The sequence below is a fragment of the Tetrao urogallus genome (assembly GCF_951394365.1).
Source record: "Tetrao urogallus genome assembly, chromosome: 1".
Classification (NCBI taxonomy): Eukaryota; Metazoa; Chordata; class Aves; order Galliformes; family Phasianidae; genus Tetrao; species Tetrao urogallus.
The window spans coordinates 20,319,428-20,339,589 of NC_136813.1; the positions used below are offsets into that span (position 1 = coordinate 20,319,428).

General features: G+C 44.5%; 1 protein-coding gene across 1 annotated transcript in view; it reads right to left on the reverse strand.

The window, feature by feature from the left end:
• Positions 1 to 5,690: 5,690 nt before the first annotated feature.
• The window catches only part of FLT1 (fms related receptor tyrosine kinase 1), a gene marked incomplete at both ends in the record, with an annotated part of 100,956 nt that continues 86,484 nt past the window's right edge, over positions 5,691 to 20,162 (reverse strand). Inside the window, 12 exons of the mRNA XM_079548440.1 lie at positions 5,691 to 5,895; positions 10,151 to 10,242; positions 10,888 to 10,972; positions 11,246 to 11,376; positions 11,452 to 11,557; positions 12,874 to 12,973; positions 14,886 to 14,997; positions 15,688 to 15,810; positions 16,350 to 16,447; positions 16,862 to 17,021; positions 18,442 to 18,530; positions 19,257 to 19,370. Coding sequence (XP_079404566.1) covers positions 5,691 to 5,895; positions 10,151 to 10,242; positions 10,888 to 10,972; positions 11,246 to 11,376; positions 11,452 to 11,557; positions 12,874 to 12,973; positions 14,886 to 14,997; positions 15,688 to 15,810; positions 16,350 to 16,447; positions 16,862 to 17,021; positions 18,442 to 18,530; positions 19,257 to 19,370 — 1,415 coding nt within the window. The remainder of the gene's footprint in view (positions 5,896 to 10,150; positions 10,243 to 10,887; positions 10,973 to 11,245; positions 11,377 to 11,451; positions 11,558 to 12,873; positions 12,974 to 14,885; positions 14,998 to 15,687; positions 15,811 to 16,349; positions 16,448 to 16,861; positions 17,022 to 18,441; positions 18,531 to 19,256; positions 19,371 to 20,162) is intronic.

The window sequence follows — 20,162 nt, forward strand, 5'->3', positions numbered from 1 at the left end:
TCTTTTTAATGTAAAAGGAACAGGAACTTTGAGAAGTGAACATTAAAAAAAGAAAAAAAAACAGTCTTTTATCATTAGCTCATGTATTTGAGGAAGAGCAGCTGTCTTTTATATGTTTTTTGACAAATCATATTGTAATTCTTTTGTACAAAAAAGAAGTACTTGTATTCTAGAAGAAATATGAAATGCTTAATTTATAAGCGGGCTGAGGTTTTTTCCAGTATTGTTTTCTTTGAAAATGAAAGGGGATCATCTGTTCAGTTGTGGGGTTTGGGAACCTTTGAAAATTTAATTTGTGGACCAATATTTTGTGAAAGTGTAAGGCAGGGGTAAAATAGGGCTTCAATTCTCATCCTTTTTAGACCAGCAAACCACCCTCTGCAAGACATGTCTAAATTGCAAACCTGTGTGTATTTGCATAATGTCAGTTTGCTTCAGCCCCTGTTAACCACAGGACTTGGTTTAAAAACAAAAAGGTAGACAGCTAATAAGTTTTCATACATAAATAATGTCAGCCAGAAAATATTTGGTGTCAGGCAATACATAACATGATAATTAAAAAAAAAAAAAAAAAGTTGAGCTTTGTTTTTTTTTTTTTTTCCTATTTATTTCATTTGGTTTGTATTTGGGAATGATTTAAACAGTCTGAAGTTTAGCTTGGGTGTTTTTTGGGGGAGAGCCCTTCTGCCCCATTTTAATTCCATTTAGAAGGTTGTCCTAAAGTTCTAGTTCAGTCCATTCATAGGAAGAATTATATGTCTGTATTTATAAAGAAGAGCCACCAGGATGTGTCCTTCTAGATGGGAAATTTAATTCTAACCTTTCTATTCTTACAGCTAAAAGCACAGGCGGGGCAACCTTTGAAATCATGTGATGTTGGTCATTTTAATTTTTGTACTGGTTTTAAATTCTGTTGCTGTATTTACTATATTGTAAATATTTTGTTGAGGGGTATCTATATATTTTTTGATTTGCCCTTGTTTCAGTAATTCAGGTGTCAACTCCTTCCCCTAAAAAGCACCAGTATGTTAAGTTCTGATGTCATGATCCCAATATGTGTTACTCATCTTTAATCCTGTTTTCATTCTTCATGTGTACAGCAGTATTTTTAATAAAGAATACCAGAAACAACGTGGCCTTTTTTTGACAACGTGAAGTATTCAAGTATTTGGATATGCAGCTTTTCAGCTCTTCTGCTGGAACTGTATTCTGTTCAGCCATATTTCTTCTGTGTTTTGTTTCCAGTGCAAAGTTCAAACAGCTGTGATTCACAAATAGTTTTTAGTGCTTGCCACTTGGAGTACATGAGTTATCCTAAAACGTACAGATGCTGATTACCCAAGTCACACTAATACACACTTCCTCAACTCTGAGTCAACTCAGTAGCAAATATATTATTTTTTTCTTGAGAATTTGCATGTCAAGTAATTGGCAGCTTCATCTAACAGGATTTCTTTTCTATACTGTTAATGTGCAGTGGTGAGATGACTTTTGGATTGACGTAGAAGAACTCACTCCAGTCCTGACTATGCTTATGTAACATGAAACTTTGTGCAATACATATGAAATAGTTGGTAATTAGTATTCATTTAGTAAGGAGTTCTTATCCCTTAAATTGCATTGTTTCTAGAAATTCTATTGTATGGAGACTTCATTGCCAGGCCTCTCTCCATCATATTTGAAAAGTCATGGCTATCATACAGTGTCCCTGGTGACTGGAAAAAGGTAAACGTGTCACTTGCATTTTTAAGAAAGGGAGAAAGTTGGATCTGGGGAACTACAGGCTGGTGAGCCTCACCTCCGTGCTTGGAAAGTTCTAGGAGCAGATCCTCATTAAAGAGATGTTAAGGCACATGAGGGAGGAGCAGGTGATCTGAGACAGCCAACATGGCTTCACCAGGGGAAGGTCGTGTCTGACCAACCTCGTGGCCTTCTGTGATGGAATGATGGCACTGATGGATAAAGGGAAAGCAAGTGATGCCATTTACTTGGACTTCTTCAAGGCCTTTGACATGGTCCCCCATCAATGTCTAAATTGGGCAGAGATGGATTTGAAGGTTGCATTGATCAGCAGATAAGGAATTTATTGGATGATCTTGGCCGGAGGATTGTTGTCACTGGCTCTGTGTCCAGGTGGAGGCCAGTGAAAGGTGTCCCCCAGGGGTCCATCGTAGGATTGGTACTCTTTAAAATATTTATCAGTGACACAGATGATGGGATTGAGTGTGCTCTCAGCAAATTTGTTGATGACACCAAGCTGAGCGGTGCAGTTGGTATGGGAGAAGGAAGGGATGATGAGTTTGTGAGAGGGATGAGTTCCTGGGAGAACAGTTTGTTGAGCATCCCTGCCAAGGTGAATGTGGGTGCCATTGTGGCTTCCATTACTTAAGGGAAGCTTATAAGAAGGAGGGAGATCAACTGTTTATGGGAGAAGGTGGTGACAGGACAAAAGGGAATGGTTTTTAATCTAAATCTCCCCTCTTGTAGTTTGATGTCAGGGGAAGTTATTCACTGACAGAGTGGTGAAGTGCTGGCACAGGCTGCCCAGAGAAGCTGTGGATGCCCCATCCTTCCCTGGAGGTGTTCAAGGCCAGGTTGGATGGGGCCCTGGGCTAGTGTCTGATTTAGTGGTTGGTAACCCTGCCTGTGGCGGGGGGAGGGGACTAGACGATCCAACTTGATGGTCTTACAACCCAAGTCATTCTATGATTTAAAACTAAAGCTGTGCTAAGCTCAGTGGGAGCTCTTGTCCTGTAGCTTTTCTTAGTAATGTGCAGCAAGAGCCGCAGAGCATCCTACAGCTGTAGGTAACATCACTGTGTTCTGTGTCTCTGGAGAAGATACCATGTCAACCTCCTTTCAGCATGGCTTGGAGATGCAGTTAAGTCATAAAATATGGCAGAGAGCCTTTGATAGACACCTAAGTAGAGGCAGCTTCTCTGGGCTGTGCATCTGGGGTGGGGATTTGGAGGTTTTCTGAACAAGAGTGAACAGCTACTGGGCCTGAGCTGCTAGCTTGTGACACTGCCAGTTCAGAACAGGCTTTGTTGGTGACAACTAGCTTTGTGTGAGCAGAATGGGGACCGTTAAGGAATATTTGTCACTGGGCTGATTTGTCTCCCCCCACAATGAAACAGTGGCTTTCTTGGAGGCAGAGTTGAGTTTTTGTCTCCAGACAGCAGTAAGCATTTCTTAGATACGCAGAGGTGAGTGGATTTCTCTGGCACAAGGAAGGAGTACAGGTGTCTGTCACTGTGTCAAGTTTGTTGTGTGGAGCGTGCTGTCTGTGCCATTGCTCCATGTTCCTATTTGCTCACAAGACTGGTGCATTTGGTGTTTTAGTGCTGCTCAGCGCTGAGCCATCTGTTGCAGTAATTTCTGATGCTGGATTAACTAATTTGGTAGATTCTTCCAAAAAGCAAACTTTATTGCATGAATTTAGTGATCGAATATGCTATGCGAAGACAGAAAATGCAGGATAAAATATGGGTTATTCACATCACAGAAACTTAGGGGATTCATATAAAAGTAATCTTTGTAGATCAGTTTTCTTAAATATTTATGCAGAAAAAGCATATTTATATATTTACATTGTGCAAACACTTCAGAGGTGCATTATCCCATAGTTAATTTTTTTGCTGAACTGGACTTAAGAAATTGTTTTCTGAATTTATTTTTTATTTTTACCAGAAAGAGGTGGTGCAATAGTTTGTATTTAAAACTGGTGATCTTTTGGGAAGGAGGAACTGGAACTGATGTACAGTTTAGAAGTAGCAATACATATTTCTTTTACTTGCATACACGAGATCATTTTCATTTGTAAATATACAAAAGATCGCTTGCCTTTAGGTCTGTTAATGAGTTAAGTTCACAGTTCTTAAACTGACTCAAGAGATCAGAATCCTATGTAACATTTTCAATGATTCAGTGCTGTTAAATGGCCAAATCCTTGTTAACATTGAATTCAAAGATAAAAGGGGGTAGTATATCCCTATGCACTTTGAAGAGGGAACATTCACGTCCTTTCTGAGATGCTATACAAAAATCTGTTATAAATCAATGATGCATTTTTAGTCCTGTACATATTTACTATTAACTAACCTAGAAATTCAACTGCCTTCATTAAAAAAAAAAAGCTGCCCTAACTCTCTAAACAGATTGCCGTGTCAGTTCTAAACAATCCCATTGCACTCTAGACACTCTCTAGAAATTAATACTTTGCTTTAACTATATGCAGTTTAGTAGCCATAGTGTCTTTTTCAGACAGAGTCCCATAAACAAAATATACTCAGTGCAGTGTTAGAAAGGCCATTAGATTTCACAGACAGAGCTTGGCTTTAGTGTATCTTGTTTGTTTCCAGTGTGTATGTTGGCACATTGACAAAGTGCAAAACTTCAGCAATATTTAGTTTACCTGGTTCCAGTAGGATTGACCAAACTGAGTTGATCTGCGTTCCCTCTTATCATAGTACTGGCTTTGATCTTAAGTTTTTTGTATCCTTGCAAACTGTGTTTTGAAATTCCTGCTTTGCAAGGCTCCCTCCCTCTTTTGTCCTCTGGAGCAGTAAGACGTGTGGTCTCTCATCCCAATCTGACTCATTCAGAGGAATGGCCTTCCCCAGAGGATCTCAAAGTAGCGTATGACCTGCTTCTTATTGTTCTCTTCTCAGAGCATCCTTCATTTTTCAACCCTACACAGATAGCCTCATAGACCCAAGCAATAGGGTGCAAATTCCAAGATGCTTTATGCTATGGACTCCCCCCAGCTGCCTCTCCCAACTGGAGGCTGGATTAGTGCAGCATTGCGTGCCCCTCTGCTGCCAAGGGACCAACCGTGAACTTGTTTTGTTTGTAATGATGACTGTTCTGGTTGTCAGAAGCACTGGGAAAGTTATTACAGCTATTGCTGTTCAGCATTAGGAAAGTCAAGGCCTAAGCAGTATTTTGCTATGTTTTGTACATGTATATAGTGGTCTGTAGAAACAAAGATCACTTAGATTGTCAATGATATCCTCTTAAATTTTAGCATAATTAAAATTACTTGGGTCAACATGTCTAAACTGACATTATTTTAGAGAAATCTTTTTAAAAAATGCATATTATGAGGACTGCTCTAAAAGTAATGCCTCCTATTTTATCATGCTGGTCTGTGACATCAGAGATGGGTGTTGCAGGTATGGCAGCAGAGGTTGAACCTTCCCAGCAATATTCTGATATGTATTGTGGTGTGACAGATGGCAGCACAGGGGCAGTCTGACAGGACGGCATCTGACATGAAAGTGTGTATAACACAAAGGTGCCATGGAGATCCTCCATGCAGAAAAAACGGCACCCACTGACATTCATAGAAGCTTGCTGAACATTTATGGAGATCAGACAGTGGATGTGAGCACAGTGAGGCAGTGGGTGGTGCATTTTGGCAGTGGTGACAGAGACATGAAAGAGAAGGCATCATCCACATGGCCTTGCACAGCTGTCACACCGCAAAATGAAGAGTCTCAACCAGCTCATCCACATGAACTGACCAATGGTGATGACTGTATTGAAAAATAACATTTTGTAGCTGAGAATTTGCTGTACCAAATACTGTTATTGTTCTCATTGTATCTGTTGTAGTTTCCATGAAAGAAAAAAAAGAATAGGAGGCATTACCTTAAGAGCAAGCTACATAAATCTTAGCCCAGAAACACTTAAATGGATGGCTGGGAGTGATGGACTACTGAGCTGTAGTCAGGAGGGGGAGAGTGGCACGCTTTCATTTTCTCCAGCACTGTGTTTCCGTGAGTGTATCTTCTCTTGGAGTCGCTGAGTTGGTCACAACTGAAACTGCAGAAGCTTCTCGGCTTTGCTATTCCAGAAAGCCCTGACTCCTTGCTCCTACTGACGCCTTTCATGCTGAAATAGAGCAGCATCGTTGTTAGCACATTTAACATGTACCAGCATTTGTTACAATGACTTAAGCAAAGACACACTACAGGAAACAGCTTTATAATCAGAGAAACAGCATTGATGCAGATGGGATTGCTTAGTGGGGCAGCAGAGCAGAGGACTGAAAGAGCCCTTCTGTGTCCCCATTCAGTCCCCTTATAAGCATAGATGCTGTGACCAAACATCTTCATTAAAGTGACTGTACTCATTGTATGTATTAATCTTGGTGCATACGGGCAAATATCTGAGCGTTAGCCCTAAGTTCTGTTGTTCGTTTGTGACTGCTGGAGAGCGAAACGTCATTGTGGGGCAAAGTAGTGTGCAGTGTCTGCCTCCTGAACTGTGGGTGCTGGGAGGGTCTCCGTCCTTTATAAAAGAAGATTGAGCCGGAGGAGTGAAGTAGTGAAAGGTCTCAACCTGCATGATAAAAGCAGAAAACTGCCAGCTTAGATGTATTCAGAGCCCCATACAGTGAGTTTTTAGGACAAGTCGCCAATGCTTTTGAGGAAGGGCAAAAGAGCTGGGTGTCTCCTATCTCTACCCGCTCTCAGCAGCGAATACAGACTGCTGGTTTTTATTTAAGGCATTCATGTCCCACAAAGAACTGGTTATCCAGTAGGCTGCCTTTTATACAATGCCCTTTAGAAGAGAAGGCTTAATGTCTTCCTAGATGAGCCGCTGCTTGAGATGCTGTTTGCCTCACAGCACTTTCTTGCCCTGATTCTTAAGAGTTCCAAGCTTAAAAAGTTCTTTCAAATGATGAACAAAGTTAAGGCAGGGAGAAGTTTCACGCTATTGAACTTAGATGCCGAAGCTTTACCTGTAGGCACAACAAGCCAGGACACTTTCCATCATTGATTAAATGTGAAATCCCAAGTTAAACCTATGTTGGACTATAATGCCTAAAATTAGATTCTCTCTCCCTCATGTTTATAAGTTCACAGGTGCTTTTGCTCTCTCCTTTTAGACGGTCAAGAACCTTGGCTGTCCTACTCTTGAATTCCATGTAAAACAGAACATCTGTGAAGACTTTGAGAACCCAGGATTTTACTTTTAACTGGCTTTCTTGGATCTTTAGCTCACAAGCCCATATGTTTTGTCGAGTGAGGTCTGTACAGTATGAAGCTTGGAGGGTCCTCCCAATCAGACCACTCCATCTTTGTTGGTAGGTGGATGGAGTTCATGAGGAGTCTTCATGATGAGTATTGCAGATGCATCGCATGTTTTTACATTGCGTCTGTTGGCAGATGGACAAGTGCTCTGAAACAAATTCCACAGCTATGTGACAAGGTTAGTCACATCCTCGGTGGACTTTTAAAATGGTTTCGCAAAGAAATGCTTCAGTGAGTCACAATGTAATTGCTGAGTCTTAAGGAGCAATGGGCTGGCAGAAGTGCAGTGTGCATGCTAACTTATGAGCCTTAAAATCACTTGGATCTTCTTATTCCTCATCAGGCTTTGCATCCTGTGAACCTGATTTTTCTTGCAGCCACACATCATAATGTTTTGTTGCTGTAGCCCTAGCTTATTCAGAGAGATTAATGCTTTAACAAACAATACCTCGTATCTCAAGGCTGACTGGAAGGCCTGAAGCAAGATTGTGAGCTAAAATAAAGGAAGCTTCAGTGCTACACTCAGCCCCTACTGAAGCTAACTGACCAACCTTTGTACCAGTAGAGTGCATCTGTTTGTTTTACCTTGAGTGCACTGGTGTACCTGGGCTCCCACAGAGTGCTCTGAGAGCCTGCAGAGTTGGGCATCTGTGGTCTGGCTTTGTACTGAAACAGAGCTTATAGCCAACAAAGGCTTTCTTTTGCTGTGAGCTACTTCCACAGTGGGAATGTAAATTAGAAAATATCTACTTGGATTTTAATTGAGATTGTTTGTTGGAAGGAATGGCTGCTTTTTCCCTGTCAGCCTGCATTCAGGATCTCAGTGAAGTAGGAGTTTGACTGTGGCTTTTGAGATGCTTGTTCCAACTCAAAAATTATGTTCTCGGTTATTTTTCTGGCTTAGAAATTTGCTTTGACTTGGGGGCTTGCTCCACCCTCAGAATTTTGGCTTACATGGGTTGGCCTTTTTCACCAATACTGAAAAGCTAGAAGAGAGGTGCAGCTGAGATTCTGCCCACTTGCAAAGAAATGGACCTCAGAGTACTGCTCTGTCTTTGCCCCTAGACCTGTCCGTTGGGATCTCGTAACTTGAGGAACTGGAAAGATTTTTCCCACTGTTTGCATTAACACCTGTTTTCACCTTATTGCCAATAGCAAGTCCAGGGCATGTGACAGCCATGTCAGTAGTTGGGCTCCCTGCCACCACCTGGGCCTGAAAGGCTCATCAGACCTTGGGGAGATGCTCCTGTCCTGTACTGAGATGGGGTGAATGAGGACATTGCTCCTCCTGTGTTGGTCTGCATCTGCATCCCAAACTTCAGCATTGAGGTGGATGGAAAGGGGTGAGGAGTGCTCCAATTCTGGCCAGGCATTGCAGTGAATGTGGTCAGGGACCACCTTCCTCATCCTGGAGCTGGCACCAGCTGCCCTGGCTGTGAGCTGTTCCTGCTTTCCGGGTTTATTTCAGGGTCATCCTTCTGATAATCCAGCAACCTCAACCAGCTCACTACAAGGCAAAGCAAGCAGAACAAAGAGGGCAGGAGCACAGAGCAGGACACTTGAGGTGCACAGGAAGAGGTAGCGCTATTGAGTTAGATCAGCTTACATGTGTGGATGTCTACAAGCTCTATCTTGTCCAGTATTCAGTGCTGTGTTTAGAGGTATGTATGTACTGCTCCAGCTTCACCTAAGTAAAAGATGCTTAGCTAAAAAGCTGACACTTTTAGGAATGTGTGCACACCAAGGGGTTGCTGTTAGCATACATGAATGCTTTTCAGGTGTAATGCTGCAGCAATGCTTGTTTAGCTTGCAGCCAGATGACCTTGTGTGTTCTCAGCCAACTGCTCTGTTCCCCGAGGATTTGTATTCTAGCAGGCATGGCCAAGTTCCATTTTTTTCCTACCCCAGCATTTTTCCCTTACGGAGCCGAGCAGGCTCCTTAAAGCCATTCCAGAGCAAAGGCTAGGCATGCTCCATCCTGCTTGTGCCACCCAGAGGAAGAAGCATTGTGTGCATTTCGACTGGGGAGGCCACGGTGTTGGCTGTAGGACTGAGAGCAGCGCCTGCAAGGAGCTGTGTGTTTTGGCTGTGCAAGCAGGCCTGCCTGCGTGCTCCCACCCCTGTGTATCTGTGTGCTTAAGCACTGCCCTCTTGGTCACTGGAGTTTTTCTCAAAGCACAACCTCCCCACCTTGGTTTCAGCTGCTGCAATTGTTTGCTGAGACAATACCAGGCTGCCTGGCGCAGAGATGGTGACTGGCCCAGCGTGGCCAGGCTGGCCTTGACCTCCTGCCAAGGTAGACCTGGGCCTTCCTCAGCCTCGTCCTGCTGTCAGCTCGGTGGGCCCAGGGTAGGCTTGGGCTGGCTGTGAGCAGAGAGCTGGAACCAGCTGCAGGCACTGCCAGCACTGAGAAATAAGCATTGGTGCTGGTACAGTGCGGTGCTTAGCACAGCACTCACTCCCTGCTTGGGCAGCTCTCAGGAATTAGGTGGAGGAAGGTGGCCAGTATATTACAGTGCTTAAAGGCAGGAAGAGAAATGAGGCCCTCACATCCATCTATTGTAAAGTTGCCTCTTTAGCATCCTGAGCCCATGGGTGTTAAATGGACCGTGCTTAGCTGACTCATGTAAAACAAGGGCAGCAATGGGAGCCTTGTCCCGGCTCGGGTGCCCTTGGGGACACGCAGGAAAGACCGCAAATCCTCCTCAGCTATGTGTTCCTCCTCCCCCTCACCAAGGGCTGGTTTCCTGTAGCCTCTGCCTCCGTGGCACGTGCCTGCCCAGCCTGGCACGGAGCTGATGGTCAAAGTGCTAACTGATCCTAAGGGCGATGGATATGGAAGGGGCTGAGGGCTGCTTGGTCCACTGAGGAGGGCAGGGTGTGGGAGCTGATTGACTCTTGACCCAACTGCTTACGCAGTTGGCCTTACTGGTTACTGGTTGGGCCAGGTCACATCCAGAGGTCCCTTTCCACTGCAGTCCTCTTCTGCAAGGACCATTGGCAGGGCCTGGGCGCACCACAGCTGATTTCATTAGGCCTGATTCAGCACAAGGATCTTGATTCCTTCTCTGACCTCTAACGTAAAGCAGAAGGGAGTATAAAATACAGACCCAAAGAGTGTCCACTTCTGCTTGCTGCCTGTCCACGTGAAGCGCTTCAGTTCATCTGAGGCCAGCACCATCCCGCTGTCTGCTTGGTAGTCCTTGAAGAAAACAGAAACCTATTAGTTGTTAGCTGTAAGAAACTGCCAGGCTTGATTCCTCTTTAATAGGTTTTCTTGTTTCTTTTCCAAACTGTCCTCATTATAGGGTGCAGTGAATGCATACACATGCTATTAATGCAGGTACAGAGTGATAAAAGAAAGGTGCCTGTAAGCAAGGTGAGAGTCTGGCCAGCCACCAGATCAGCCATGAGAGCCTTTTCCACCTTCCATCACAAAATGTGTATATTTTGTCTGTATTACTAAAACTGCCCACTCACTTGAGCAGCACAGTGCACATGTCCTGTCAATAGACATGTACCGAGCTTGTCAGCTTCATACCAGAATTGGTTCATTCTGGTGATCTGCGGGGGAAGCACGACCCCCAAGTCTCACTTCTGCACTAATATTCGAACAGACACACAAATCCAAAGGATTTTAAGCAGCAGTCCCATTCCAGTGGGATCCAGGCAGGGCTGCTGCCAACAGCCAGATCAGGAAGGGAGTGCTTGCTAAAAACAGAGCTGATTCTGCACCTCCTGTCAGTAAAGCTTGCAAAGCAGTACAACTCCTTGATTGTCTTTGTATGTATCTGCCATGCAAATAAAAAGAAATCAGTTGCTTATTGTTTTGCCAAGTGTCACTTACATTAAATACAAGTGTTTCCTTGATGGGAAGCTCTTCAAATGTCTTTATGCGCTGGGGTGGCTTTATTTTGAAAGTATTTATGTATCTGTTGAACAAAAAAAGAACAGCTTTGGGTGAGAGAGTGTGAAGTGCCCAAGCAGAACGGCTGTTTTTCTTTTCAATGTTTCTTTCTCTATCTGATTAGCAGCCACCATAGTGGTTTGCAAAAGGAGACCTCAGGGCTGCCCAGATGGCAAAGCTGCTGGAAGCTCAGGCTGTTTTCAGGGATTTCTCCTGCTCAGGGCCTAGCTGTGCTGCGCAGCAAGCTGCAACACCCATCAGACCACCCAAAGCACACTCTTAATCCTGCGTATCTCACCTCACTCTTTCCGTGCTTCGGCAGCTTGGGCTTGGAACAGGAAACTTCTCATTGCACAAAGGATCAGATGCAGGGGGAAGCCCACTTTCAGTTGTGAAGATAGTGTTGAGGGGGATGTAGTCCTTGCCTTCCTAAAAGTGGGCAGGAAAGGGCAGCGTTACCCCTGTGGACACAGGCCGGGTAGCATCCCATGGGCTCCCATGTACCTGTTGCACACTGGCCTGCAGCAGGTCACCCAGCCGCTTCACCAGCTCCGAGAACCGCGGCCGCTCGTTGGGGTTGCTCCGCCAGCAGTCCAGCATGATTTGGTAACTGTAAGGGCAAAAGGAGCATATGGAGGGTTAGGGCTTCCTTTAATGCGAGGCAGCACAGGCTCCAAAAGCTTCACATCGATAGAGTTAACTCCTGAGCCCACGCAATTTCATGAAGGTACTGTCCATCACTTGCCAGGGCCTATTACTAAAGAAGTGAGCTTTCCAAAAAAAGAGGCGAAGGATTTCTTCCCACAGGACACCAGGAAGACGCCATCAACTGAATAATTTAGCCCAGTAGTCATACTTTCTTTTTTCTATCCCTAAACCTTTCATTAAGCCTTTGAATAAAACACCTATTAACTGGCAATGTTTAAGTTAAGGCATCCTTAGATGACTTATATGAATGTGTCACTTCCTTGTGTTGGCTGAGCCAAGCTTTCCTTCCTGCAATAAAATATGTGGAAGAGCACTGTCACTGGGATAATAAAATTAGCCAATGGTTAATGCTTCCAGATAGATGTGGCTGGCTTGCATCCTTTTGCTGCTCCCAGAACTATTTTTTGGCAAGTGCTGCTATTTTGAGTCATGATGCAACACCCAAAAAGGCACTGAGGACATGTCTGGAGGGCAAAATACCCTGGATACTTGTGCTTCTAAGTGATATACCCCATGAGGTGCGTGTTTAATGTGCTGCGGTTCACTCTCATGGGAGCAGATGAGGGTAGGGCACTCCCTGCTGGGGGTCTGCAGACCTGGGGCCTCAGCTGATCCCTAGCTTCCAGGAATGCTGTGTAGCAGCAGCTGGCGGCAGGAGCTGATGGAGGCTGAGCATGGCTGGGAAGCTACGGTCCCCGTCACCTTCCTCTGCCACCAGACAGTGGCTCCAGGAAAGGGTGGGCCCTCACCAGTGGCATGTTTGCAAGGAAGCTTCTACTGCTGCTTCCGAAGTTCAGAAAATGTTCCTAATGTCACATTCCTCCAGCACTTATCTGTGCGCACGTCAGTAAATGCTAAACCTGGATGGGAATGGGTGACCTTCCTTCTTCTGCCCAGGCGAGCCGAGGCTGCGTGCTGTCCTGGCTGCACGGGAGGATGGACACTAAGGCACTGACCCTGCCTTCGCACAGTTGCTGTGGACCCCTGGCCTTGGGCCCACATCCCACCATGAGTGGCCCTCCCAGGGTCATTGTGCAGTTCATCCACACTGCCCCATGGGAAGGCCAAGAAGATGGCCAGGGCAATAAGAAGATATGAGACCATTAATTTTCTGTGTTTCTGTGGGGTGCTTTTTTGCAGAAGTTTATACATTATTAATGTTGCAAGGCAGCCCCAGAGGGTGGAGGGATGCAGGGCAAGTAGAAAAAGACATCTTACATCTCCTCGGTGGCTTGCTCTGGGGCACGCATCCTTGTGCCTTCCTTTAGTTTGCTGCAGAAGTCCTCATCTATTTGGACTCCGGGGTACGGAGAGGCACCTGGGGCAACAGTGGGAGAAGAGAATCATCCATGATTGCATTCATTTATCCATCCATATCCTTCCACCCATCCATCCAACCATCCACAATCGTCCATTCCATCCATCCATCCATCCATCCATCCATCCATCCATCCATCCATCCATCCATCCATCCATCCTTCCATCCATCCTTCCATCCATCCATCCATCCATCCATCCATCCATCCATCCATCCATCCATCCATCCATCCATCCATCCATCCATCCATCTCTGAGGTAGGAGGGGAATTGCCTCTGCGCACGAGGACTCAGCTCTCCTGGCGTATGACATGCAAGTAGTAGTCCCCATCCCTGCAAGGGCACCCAAGCACTTGAGTGTGCAGCATCTGCCTGCAGGGCACAGGGCATGGAGAACAGTGATGAAGAACTGATGATGATGCTAAAGCCCTGCTACTTGCAATGTAGCAGGGTCAAACCCAGGGCTATTGGTGGTGTTCACCTGACCTGAATGCAAGAAGATAAACATGAATTTGACTTGAGAAGAATCCCTTAGGAAAAGATAAGTCTGATCTCTCTGTGGTTTGGATCACCCCAAATTCTAGTTAGTTAATAAGATCCAAATGCTTGAAACTACCTTGAGAGTACTAAAATTGTAGCTTAAAATCAGATGACAGCACATTTGCATTGCTTCTCCAGTTTCTGTGGTTTTAAGGTACAGCCTGCTGCTGCTCATGGTATTTTATTTTTCTCTTTCCTGGAGAAAAGACGGCATCAGGAAAAGGGGAAATAAAAGAAAAAAAAGCCCCCTCTGAGAGCCAGTCACTGGGTTCCAGGAGCTGGGGCTTTTAGGAAAAAGCAGCAGGTATTGTGCAGCTGACCGTAAAATGACACTAGTTGGCAGGCAAACCAGCAAGTGTATTAAAGTAATAAATGATTGTTTGTCCTGCTAATTGTATCTTATTATTTCTCTGCTGTTCTCCTCATTTGTCAGTCTCTGTTTTAAACCCAATTAAGATTCTTCTGTTATGAAGGTCATTGTTATTCCCTTGCAGTGTGTGTTTTGTATCCTCTGTTTTCAGTATGGGGAAAATAAAAAAGAAGAAAGAATGAAGAAGAAAGCCTCAAAGGGTGTTCATGTTAGAATGCATGCTTCAGTTTATCCTGCAGGATCTGTGTGGATGTGTGCACCTGAGGAGGCTGCTGTGCTGGCAGTGGGTTCCCTTCAGGTATTTATAGGCATTGAGGAGATTGCCCAGAGCCTTCTATTCTCCAGGCTGAGCAGTCCCAGCTCTTTCAGTCTGTCCTCACAAGAGAGGTGCTCCAGGCTCTTCGGCATCTTCATGACACTATGTTTGACCCTCTCCACCACGTGCAGGCCTCATATGTTTTGAGAAATTGAGGGAAACCTGGGGTTTGGAATGGCAGAAAGAGAAGTGCTCTGATAGCCGTGCTAACCTTCATGGCTTTCAGCCTGGCAAGTCAGCTCTCTTGGAATCATAGAATCATTAAGGTTGGAGAAGACCAATAAGATCATCTACTCCAACTACCAATCTATCCCTACCATGCCCACTAACCATGTCCTTCAGTGCCACACTCACACCTCCAGAGATGGTGGAACACCACCTCCTAGGGCAGCCTATTCCAATACCTCACCACTCTGAGAAGAAATTTTTTCCTAATATCCAGTCTGAACCTTCCCTGGTGCAACTTAAGGCCATTACGTCTTGTTTGCTTCCTTGCTGATGCCTTTACAGACACAAAGAATTCCATTTCTCAGAGGCATGATGTGCACCATTCTCTCTGCCTGCTTCCCACCTTTGTCTGATTTCGGTTTTTCCTTATTAAAGACTCATGGCTGACATGACACACAGGTCTGGCTCTGGCAGCCTCTTCTTGGCCCCTTCCCAATCCCAGGAGCAGGTTTAACATACCCAAGGAAAATATCTCCCACAGCAACACCCCGTAGGACCACACATCGCTTTTGGTGTTGTAGATTTTATCAAAGATGGATTCCGGAGCCATCCACTTGAGAGGAAGTCGAGCCTGGAATGAAGTGGACAGACCTGACTATTATTTTCAGAGACTCAAAAGAATTTAATCCTAGATGAATAAACTATATATTGCAACTATATATTGTCATGTAAATAACTGCTATTCAAACAGGAACCTGTGGGATTTCCTTACAGGCATCCTAAAGACAGGGGAGAGAACCCCGTGGCCAAAGACAAATCACTTGGTGTTGGTGTTGGAAAGTTTTCAGATACTGCACCCACGGAGCCCCTCAGCACAGCCTGTTAGTGCCTCCTGAGTGGTCCTCAAGCCACGTGAATAAAGTTTCACAGCTAATACATAGTGCTGTCAGATTTGAAAGCTACTTCCAAGTGAGGGTACAGCTGGCAGATAGGTGAGACATGCAGGAGGAGAGCCTTGTTTTGGGGGGACTGGTTTCCTTGAAGGAAAGTCACTGGGCACAGGTGTCACACTGAAGAGCTAGCCAGGAGACAAACGTCAGAAGTACTATCAAACAAGAGCTATGAGCTAGTTGCAGCGCCGGAGCATTCTGCTTGAGGACAGACCTGCTTTCTGATATATGCCACATCACATTTGCATAAAAACGTGATGGCTTTCGAGCTCTTTTAAGTTCAGGAAATGCGAACGTCTTCAGAACGTTCTGGTGGACAATTTGAAATGGTATTATAAGCATTTGGATAAAGAAACAGCATCTTGACTTACATCTCCTTTTCTCACATAATCAGGATTCTTATAAATATCTCTTGCGAGGCCAAAATCACAGATCTTCACTACATTGTTCTCAGATAAAAGGACGTTTCTGGCTGCCAGGTCACGATGAATGCACTATAATAAAACAGTTTCACAATCAAGCTGCATTTCCTTAATCCTGCCCACAAATTTCCTGACTGTCTCCCATATCCTTTTTAAAAATAATGTTATTTGAGAGATCAAGTTAATATTTTTTTTTAGGGAAGTCAACTATAGTTACATGAAATTGATGCAAACAGTGATAGTTCTATTTAAAAAAAAATAAAATTTCTCAAGTCCCAAAAGTCATATATTTTTAAGCCTCTTGATGTTTCCAAGGAAAACGAAGATTCGTCTCAGGCTCCTACATGATGTGTGTTGAAATTGAGGAAAAAAAAAATCACACCTGAAAGATCGTCTCTGAATGAATGAGCTTGACCCACTGCCTTCTGCCATGATCCTGTGTTTATGGACTATGGAGACTTGGATAAACACATTGTTATATTTATAATGCTGAGAGGAAAACGGCTCTTCCTTTGGGACCTCTCCCAAGGAAGGTGTCTCTGAAACACAGACATAATTTCACCTCTATATCCCATCCTTCTGCAGGGAAAAGTCCCTGGGGCAAAGCTCACCTTTCTGGAGGAGAGGAACTCCATGCCCCTGGCCACTTGGAAGCTGTATGAAATCAGGTCCTCCATAGTGAGGGGCAACTTGTAGAGCTCAGCAGCATCTGCACAGGTAGAAAACAGTTTGTTGCAAAGCTCACTCATGAGGCAGTTATTTTCCCCCTCTCTTACTGATAAAATTGCTCTCATAAATTCAGTCTTCATAGTCGTATTTGAAGGTCAGCCCACTGTCACTGGAAACAAAAATAGTGCTTGCTTTATACCCCACACTCTGGACACTGCTGTGTTTTCCCCAAAGATAAGGAGCAGTCAGAAGAAACAATCACACATTTTCCTGTCAGATTTAGTAACCCTGGAAATAATCTTTTTTTAAATCTTGTACCCTCTGGACATGACCCTGTGAGTGTCTCCCACGGATGTTTATTAGGGTGATAAATGAGGAAAAAAATTTCAGGGATGCACAGTATGTTGTAAAAATATCACAGACCATGTAGGGACAGGAAGGAACTAATACCTACCCTCCTCGTCCTCCTCCTCATCGCTCAGACTTTTATCTTCCTGAAACCCAGAGCTTGCAAAGCTCTCGCTGCTGGTAACACTGGCCAGCCTTTGTTTCTTGCCTTCCATTGCCTCGATACCCTTTTTGTCTTTCGTCAGCTCTCCTTGTAGAGAGGGCTCCTTCAAACAGGCAGAGAAGAGGTACAACATCAGAGGAGTAAGAGAGAAGCCAGTCACTTCTTGTTTGCACCAGGAGAAGATGCTCGCCCGTGGCACATGTGGTCTCATCTCCCCTTGGGGTAGGGACCCAACGCCACGTGGTGGGGTTTTGCATAGCATTGGGTGGACACTTGCCCCGGACTGTGGCTCTTCTCAGCCTAAGGACATCTGAAAGAACCTTTAATTTCCACTTGGAGACAAGGAGCATGGTGGTTGAGTTGAGAAGAAGCTGACACAGTGCAGATGTCCCAGCCCTACCAAACTAGTGTTGGCTTTTGCTCTCAGACTGCTGAAGGACTTGCCTCTGAGCAGTGTTTGGCACAGGGCTGTAAGCCCAGGTTTCCAACAAGAAGCAAAAGTACTTGAAATACAGTTGCTGAAGGAACAGCTGTTGTCTTTTTCCTTCACCTAGTGCTTTCATGCAACAGTCAGTGGCAGTTTAATGGGACACATAAAGCACTGCTTGGAAAACGCTTTCTTTGTAATCTGGAGAGCACTCTAGCTGCATGGCCAGGCTCCTCCATGGCCATCTCTCTTCCCTGCCATGCTCCATCCCCCTTTGGAAAAGAGGCTCAGCCAAAGCCCTTTGGAGGGGGCTACTCCTCAGCATGCTCTACTGCTGCATTCACAGGACCTTTGTCAAAAGTAATGAGATGCCTCTGAGCTCTTGGCAAGGCTGAAAAAGGATTTTGAGCACTGCAGCTCTGGAGTCAGGTTCCTGAATGCCACCTCAGATCTTTTAATCTTCTGGGGGATTTGGCTGGATGTACAGTCAGGAACATAGTTGGCACATTTAGGTTCAGGTTTGTAATAAGAAGCAGGCAGCAGATTTGATTCAGAGGGCTGTGAGATGTGAGGACAAGACTTTAATCTCTTTTCCTCTGGGTAGCACTGCTCCTCACACAATAAGAAGATTATTGTCGAATCTCTGAACATTAGGATGTCTTGGAACATTGGCTCTAAATGGCATTATCTTGTTTGTGTTCCCAGCAGTGCTGAAATCACTGGGCAAAACCACTTCCTTCAGCTTCACTGACACGAGCCTCCAAAGTGACCGCACGCTCAGCAGGAATGGGTTTGTCAGCAGAGGGGCAAGAGCATGTGGGGACATTTTGGATAGGATTCACTTCCTCCCACTGGAGATGGCTCCGTCCACATTAATCACAGCAGGCTCTTTGCATAGGCAAGGGGGAGAAATGAGCCATTTCTTAATGCGTTACATCCTGCATCAAACATTCAAAGCTGGTCAGGTGAACTGCATCCAAAAGCAGTTTCTCTCCTTTGGTATCAGAGAGGCTAAGGAGACCAGTGCAGAGGCTGACATCTGCATCCCTGTCACGCTGGGTGTGATGAACCCTACCTGAGGCATCTGCCTCCTTACCTTGGTGGGGCTGAAAAAATTCCTCTTGCTTTTCAGATAGTTTGATAAATTCCCATACTTGCAGTATTCAACAATCACCATCAGAGGCCCTGGGAAAAAAGGAAGTGCATTTTAAGCATCGTAAAGTAATACGTGAGAGTTTTAGTTCTGAGAAGATGAATAGTCTTTCCTACCCATAGATATCACGTGTCCTAAAGAAGTAGAAAGCTGTTTGGAGGACACTGGACATGCTAGCAAAAACAGCACAGTTTCTGAAAAATAGGGATGGGCCTAATTTTGAGCGCTGTGTCATGACCCTGGGTCCTGAGGGACCCTCTGTTTCCTCTTTGGTCAGTCTGAGTTCAGACTGGAGTCCAGCAGCCCACACATCATCACTGAACTAAAATAGGTGACATATCTAAAATAAATGCCCACTCTCACTGGCTCTTTGATTCTCCTAGTGGAATATCATGAAGGACTTCACAATTGTTCCCTTGTGACTCATCACTCGGGGCAAACAGCTGATATCCCAGTCTGTCCAGATCATGTTTAACCTGAGACGTAGCACTGCAGTGGGTGAGATAAAAGACAAGTGGCTCCTTATTCAGCATGGTCCTATATTTGCTCTTCTCCTGTTAACACCCAAAGAGAGTTTAAGTAGGGAAAAGGATAATCACTTCATCAAATAACTGGAGATCTGTTTCTCTCTTCCTCTTTTCTTGCTGAGCACAGGATGAGCTCCAGTATTTCAAGTTAGTAACTGGACTTCTGGATGGAAAGCAACACTTCCATGGGAGATCGTTCAAACCATTTTCAATGCAGTGCACATTTTTTACCTCCATTTTTTGTGCAGGCTCCCAGCAAATTCACAATATTCAGATGATGGCCAATGTGGATCAGGATTTTGAGCTCAGTCATCAGTGCTTTGTACTCACTCGCTGTGGCCCCTTCTGTAAATGCAAAACAAGGTCAATGTGACAAGGCAAAGAATTGGTCCCGGTGAGCTTTACCACTTACTGTCATGTTCCACTGAAATAACTTTTATTAACAAATGCATTTCACATGCTGATATTAATTTCTATTCCTCCCTGCCAAGCATCCTATGAATTGCAACAAAACCCATAAAAAAAGTCAGGCAGTCAACTTCCTCCCAGTAGACTCTGATATATTTAGAAATGAAAGAATTTTTCACATGTTTTGTAGTTGCAGCCAAAAAAATGAATGCAAAAAAAAAAAAAAAAAAAAAAAAAAGAGGCTACAAGAGTAAAATTAACTCCATCTAGAGTAGCTTTTTTAGCTGACCTGACTTCAGCCAACTAACAGTTATATATTAGTCTGAACTAGTTAACTTTCCAAGGAGCCAGTGGTAAAACCAAGGCATTTCCAGAGGCTGATCAGTACTGTCCCCTGTTCAGGGAAGGGATGAACCACCTTTTGGAGAAGCTCCTCTGAATCTGTTATCACACAAGAAGCCTGGAGTATTAACATAGACTGGACACGTACATTTTAAATGGTTGAGCTGAGTAGACTACATCTTACTCTTTCTGAATATAACCAATATTAATTAATAGTAACAGCAGTGATGTAGGAAATCTCACAACTAAACATAAAAGTTTCTACTTAGTGTAGAGCAAAATGTTTCATTCTATCCAAGCAGTATTCTCCTGCAGAATTTTGTTTGGGCAAGAAAACAAGGAAAAAGAAACAGTGTTGTTTTTCATAGACCCAAGAGGACTAAAAAA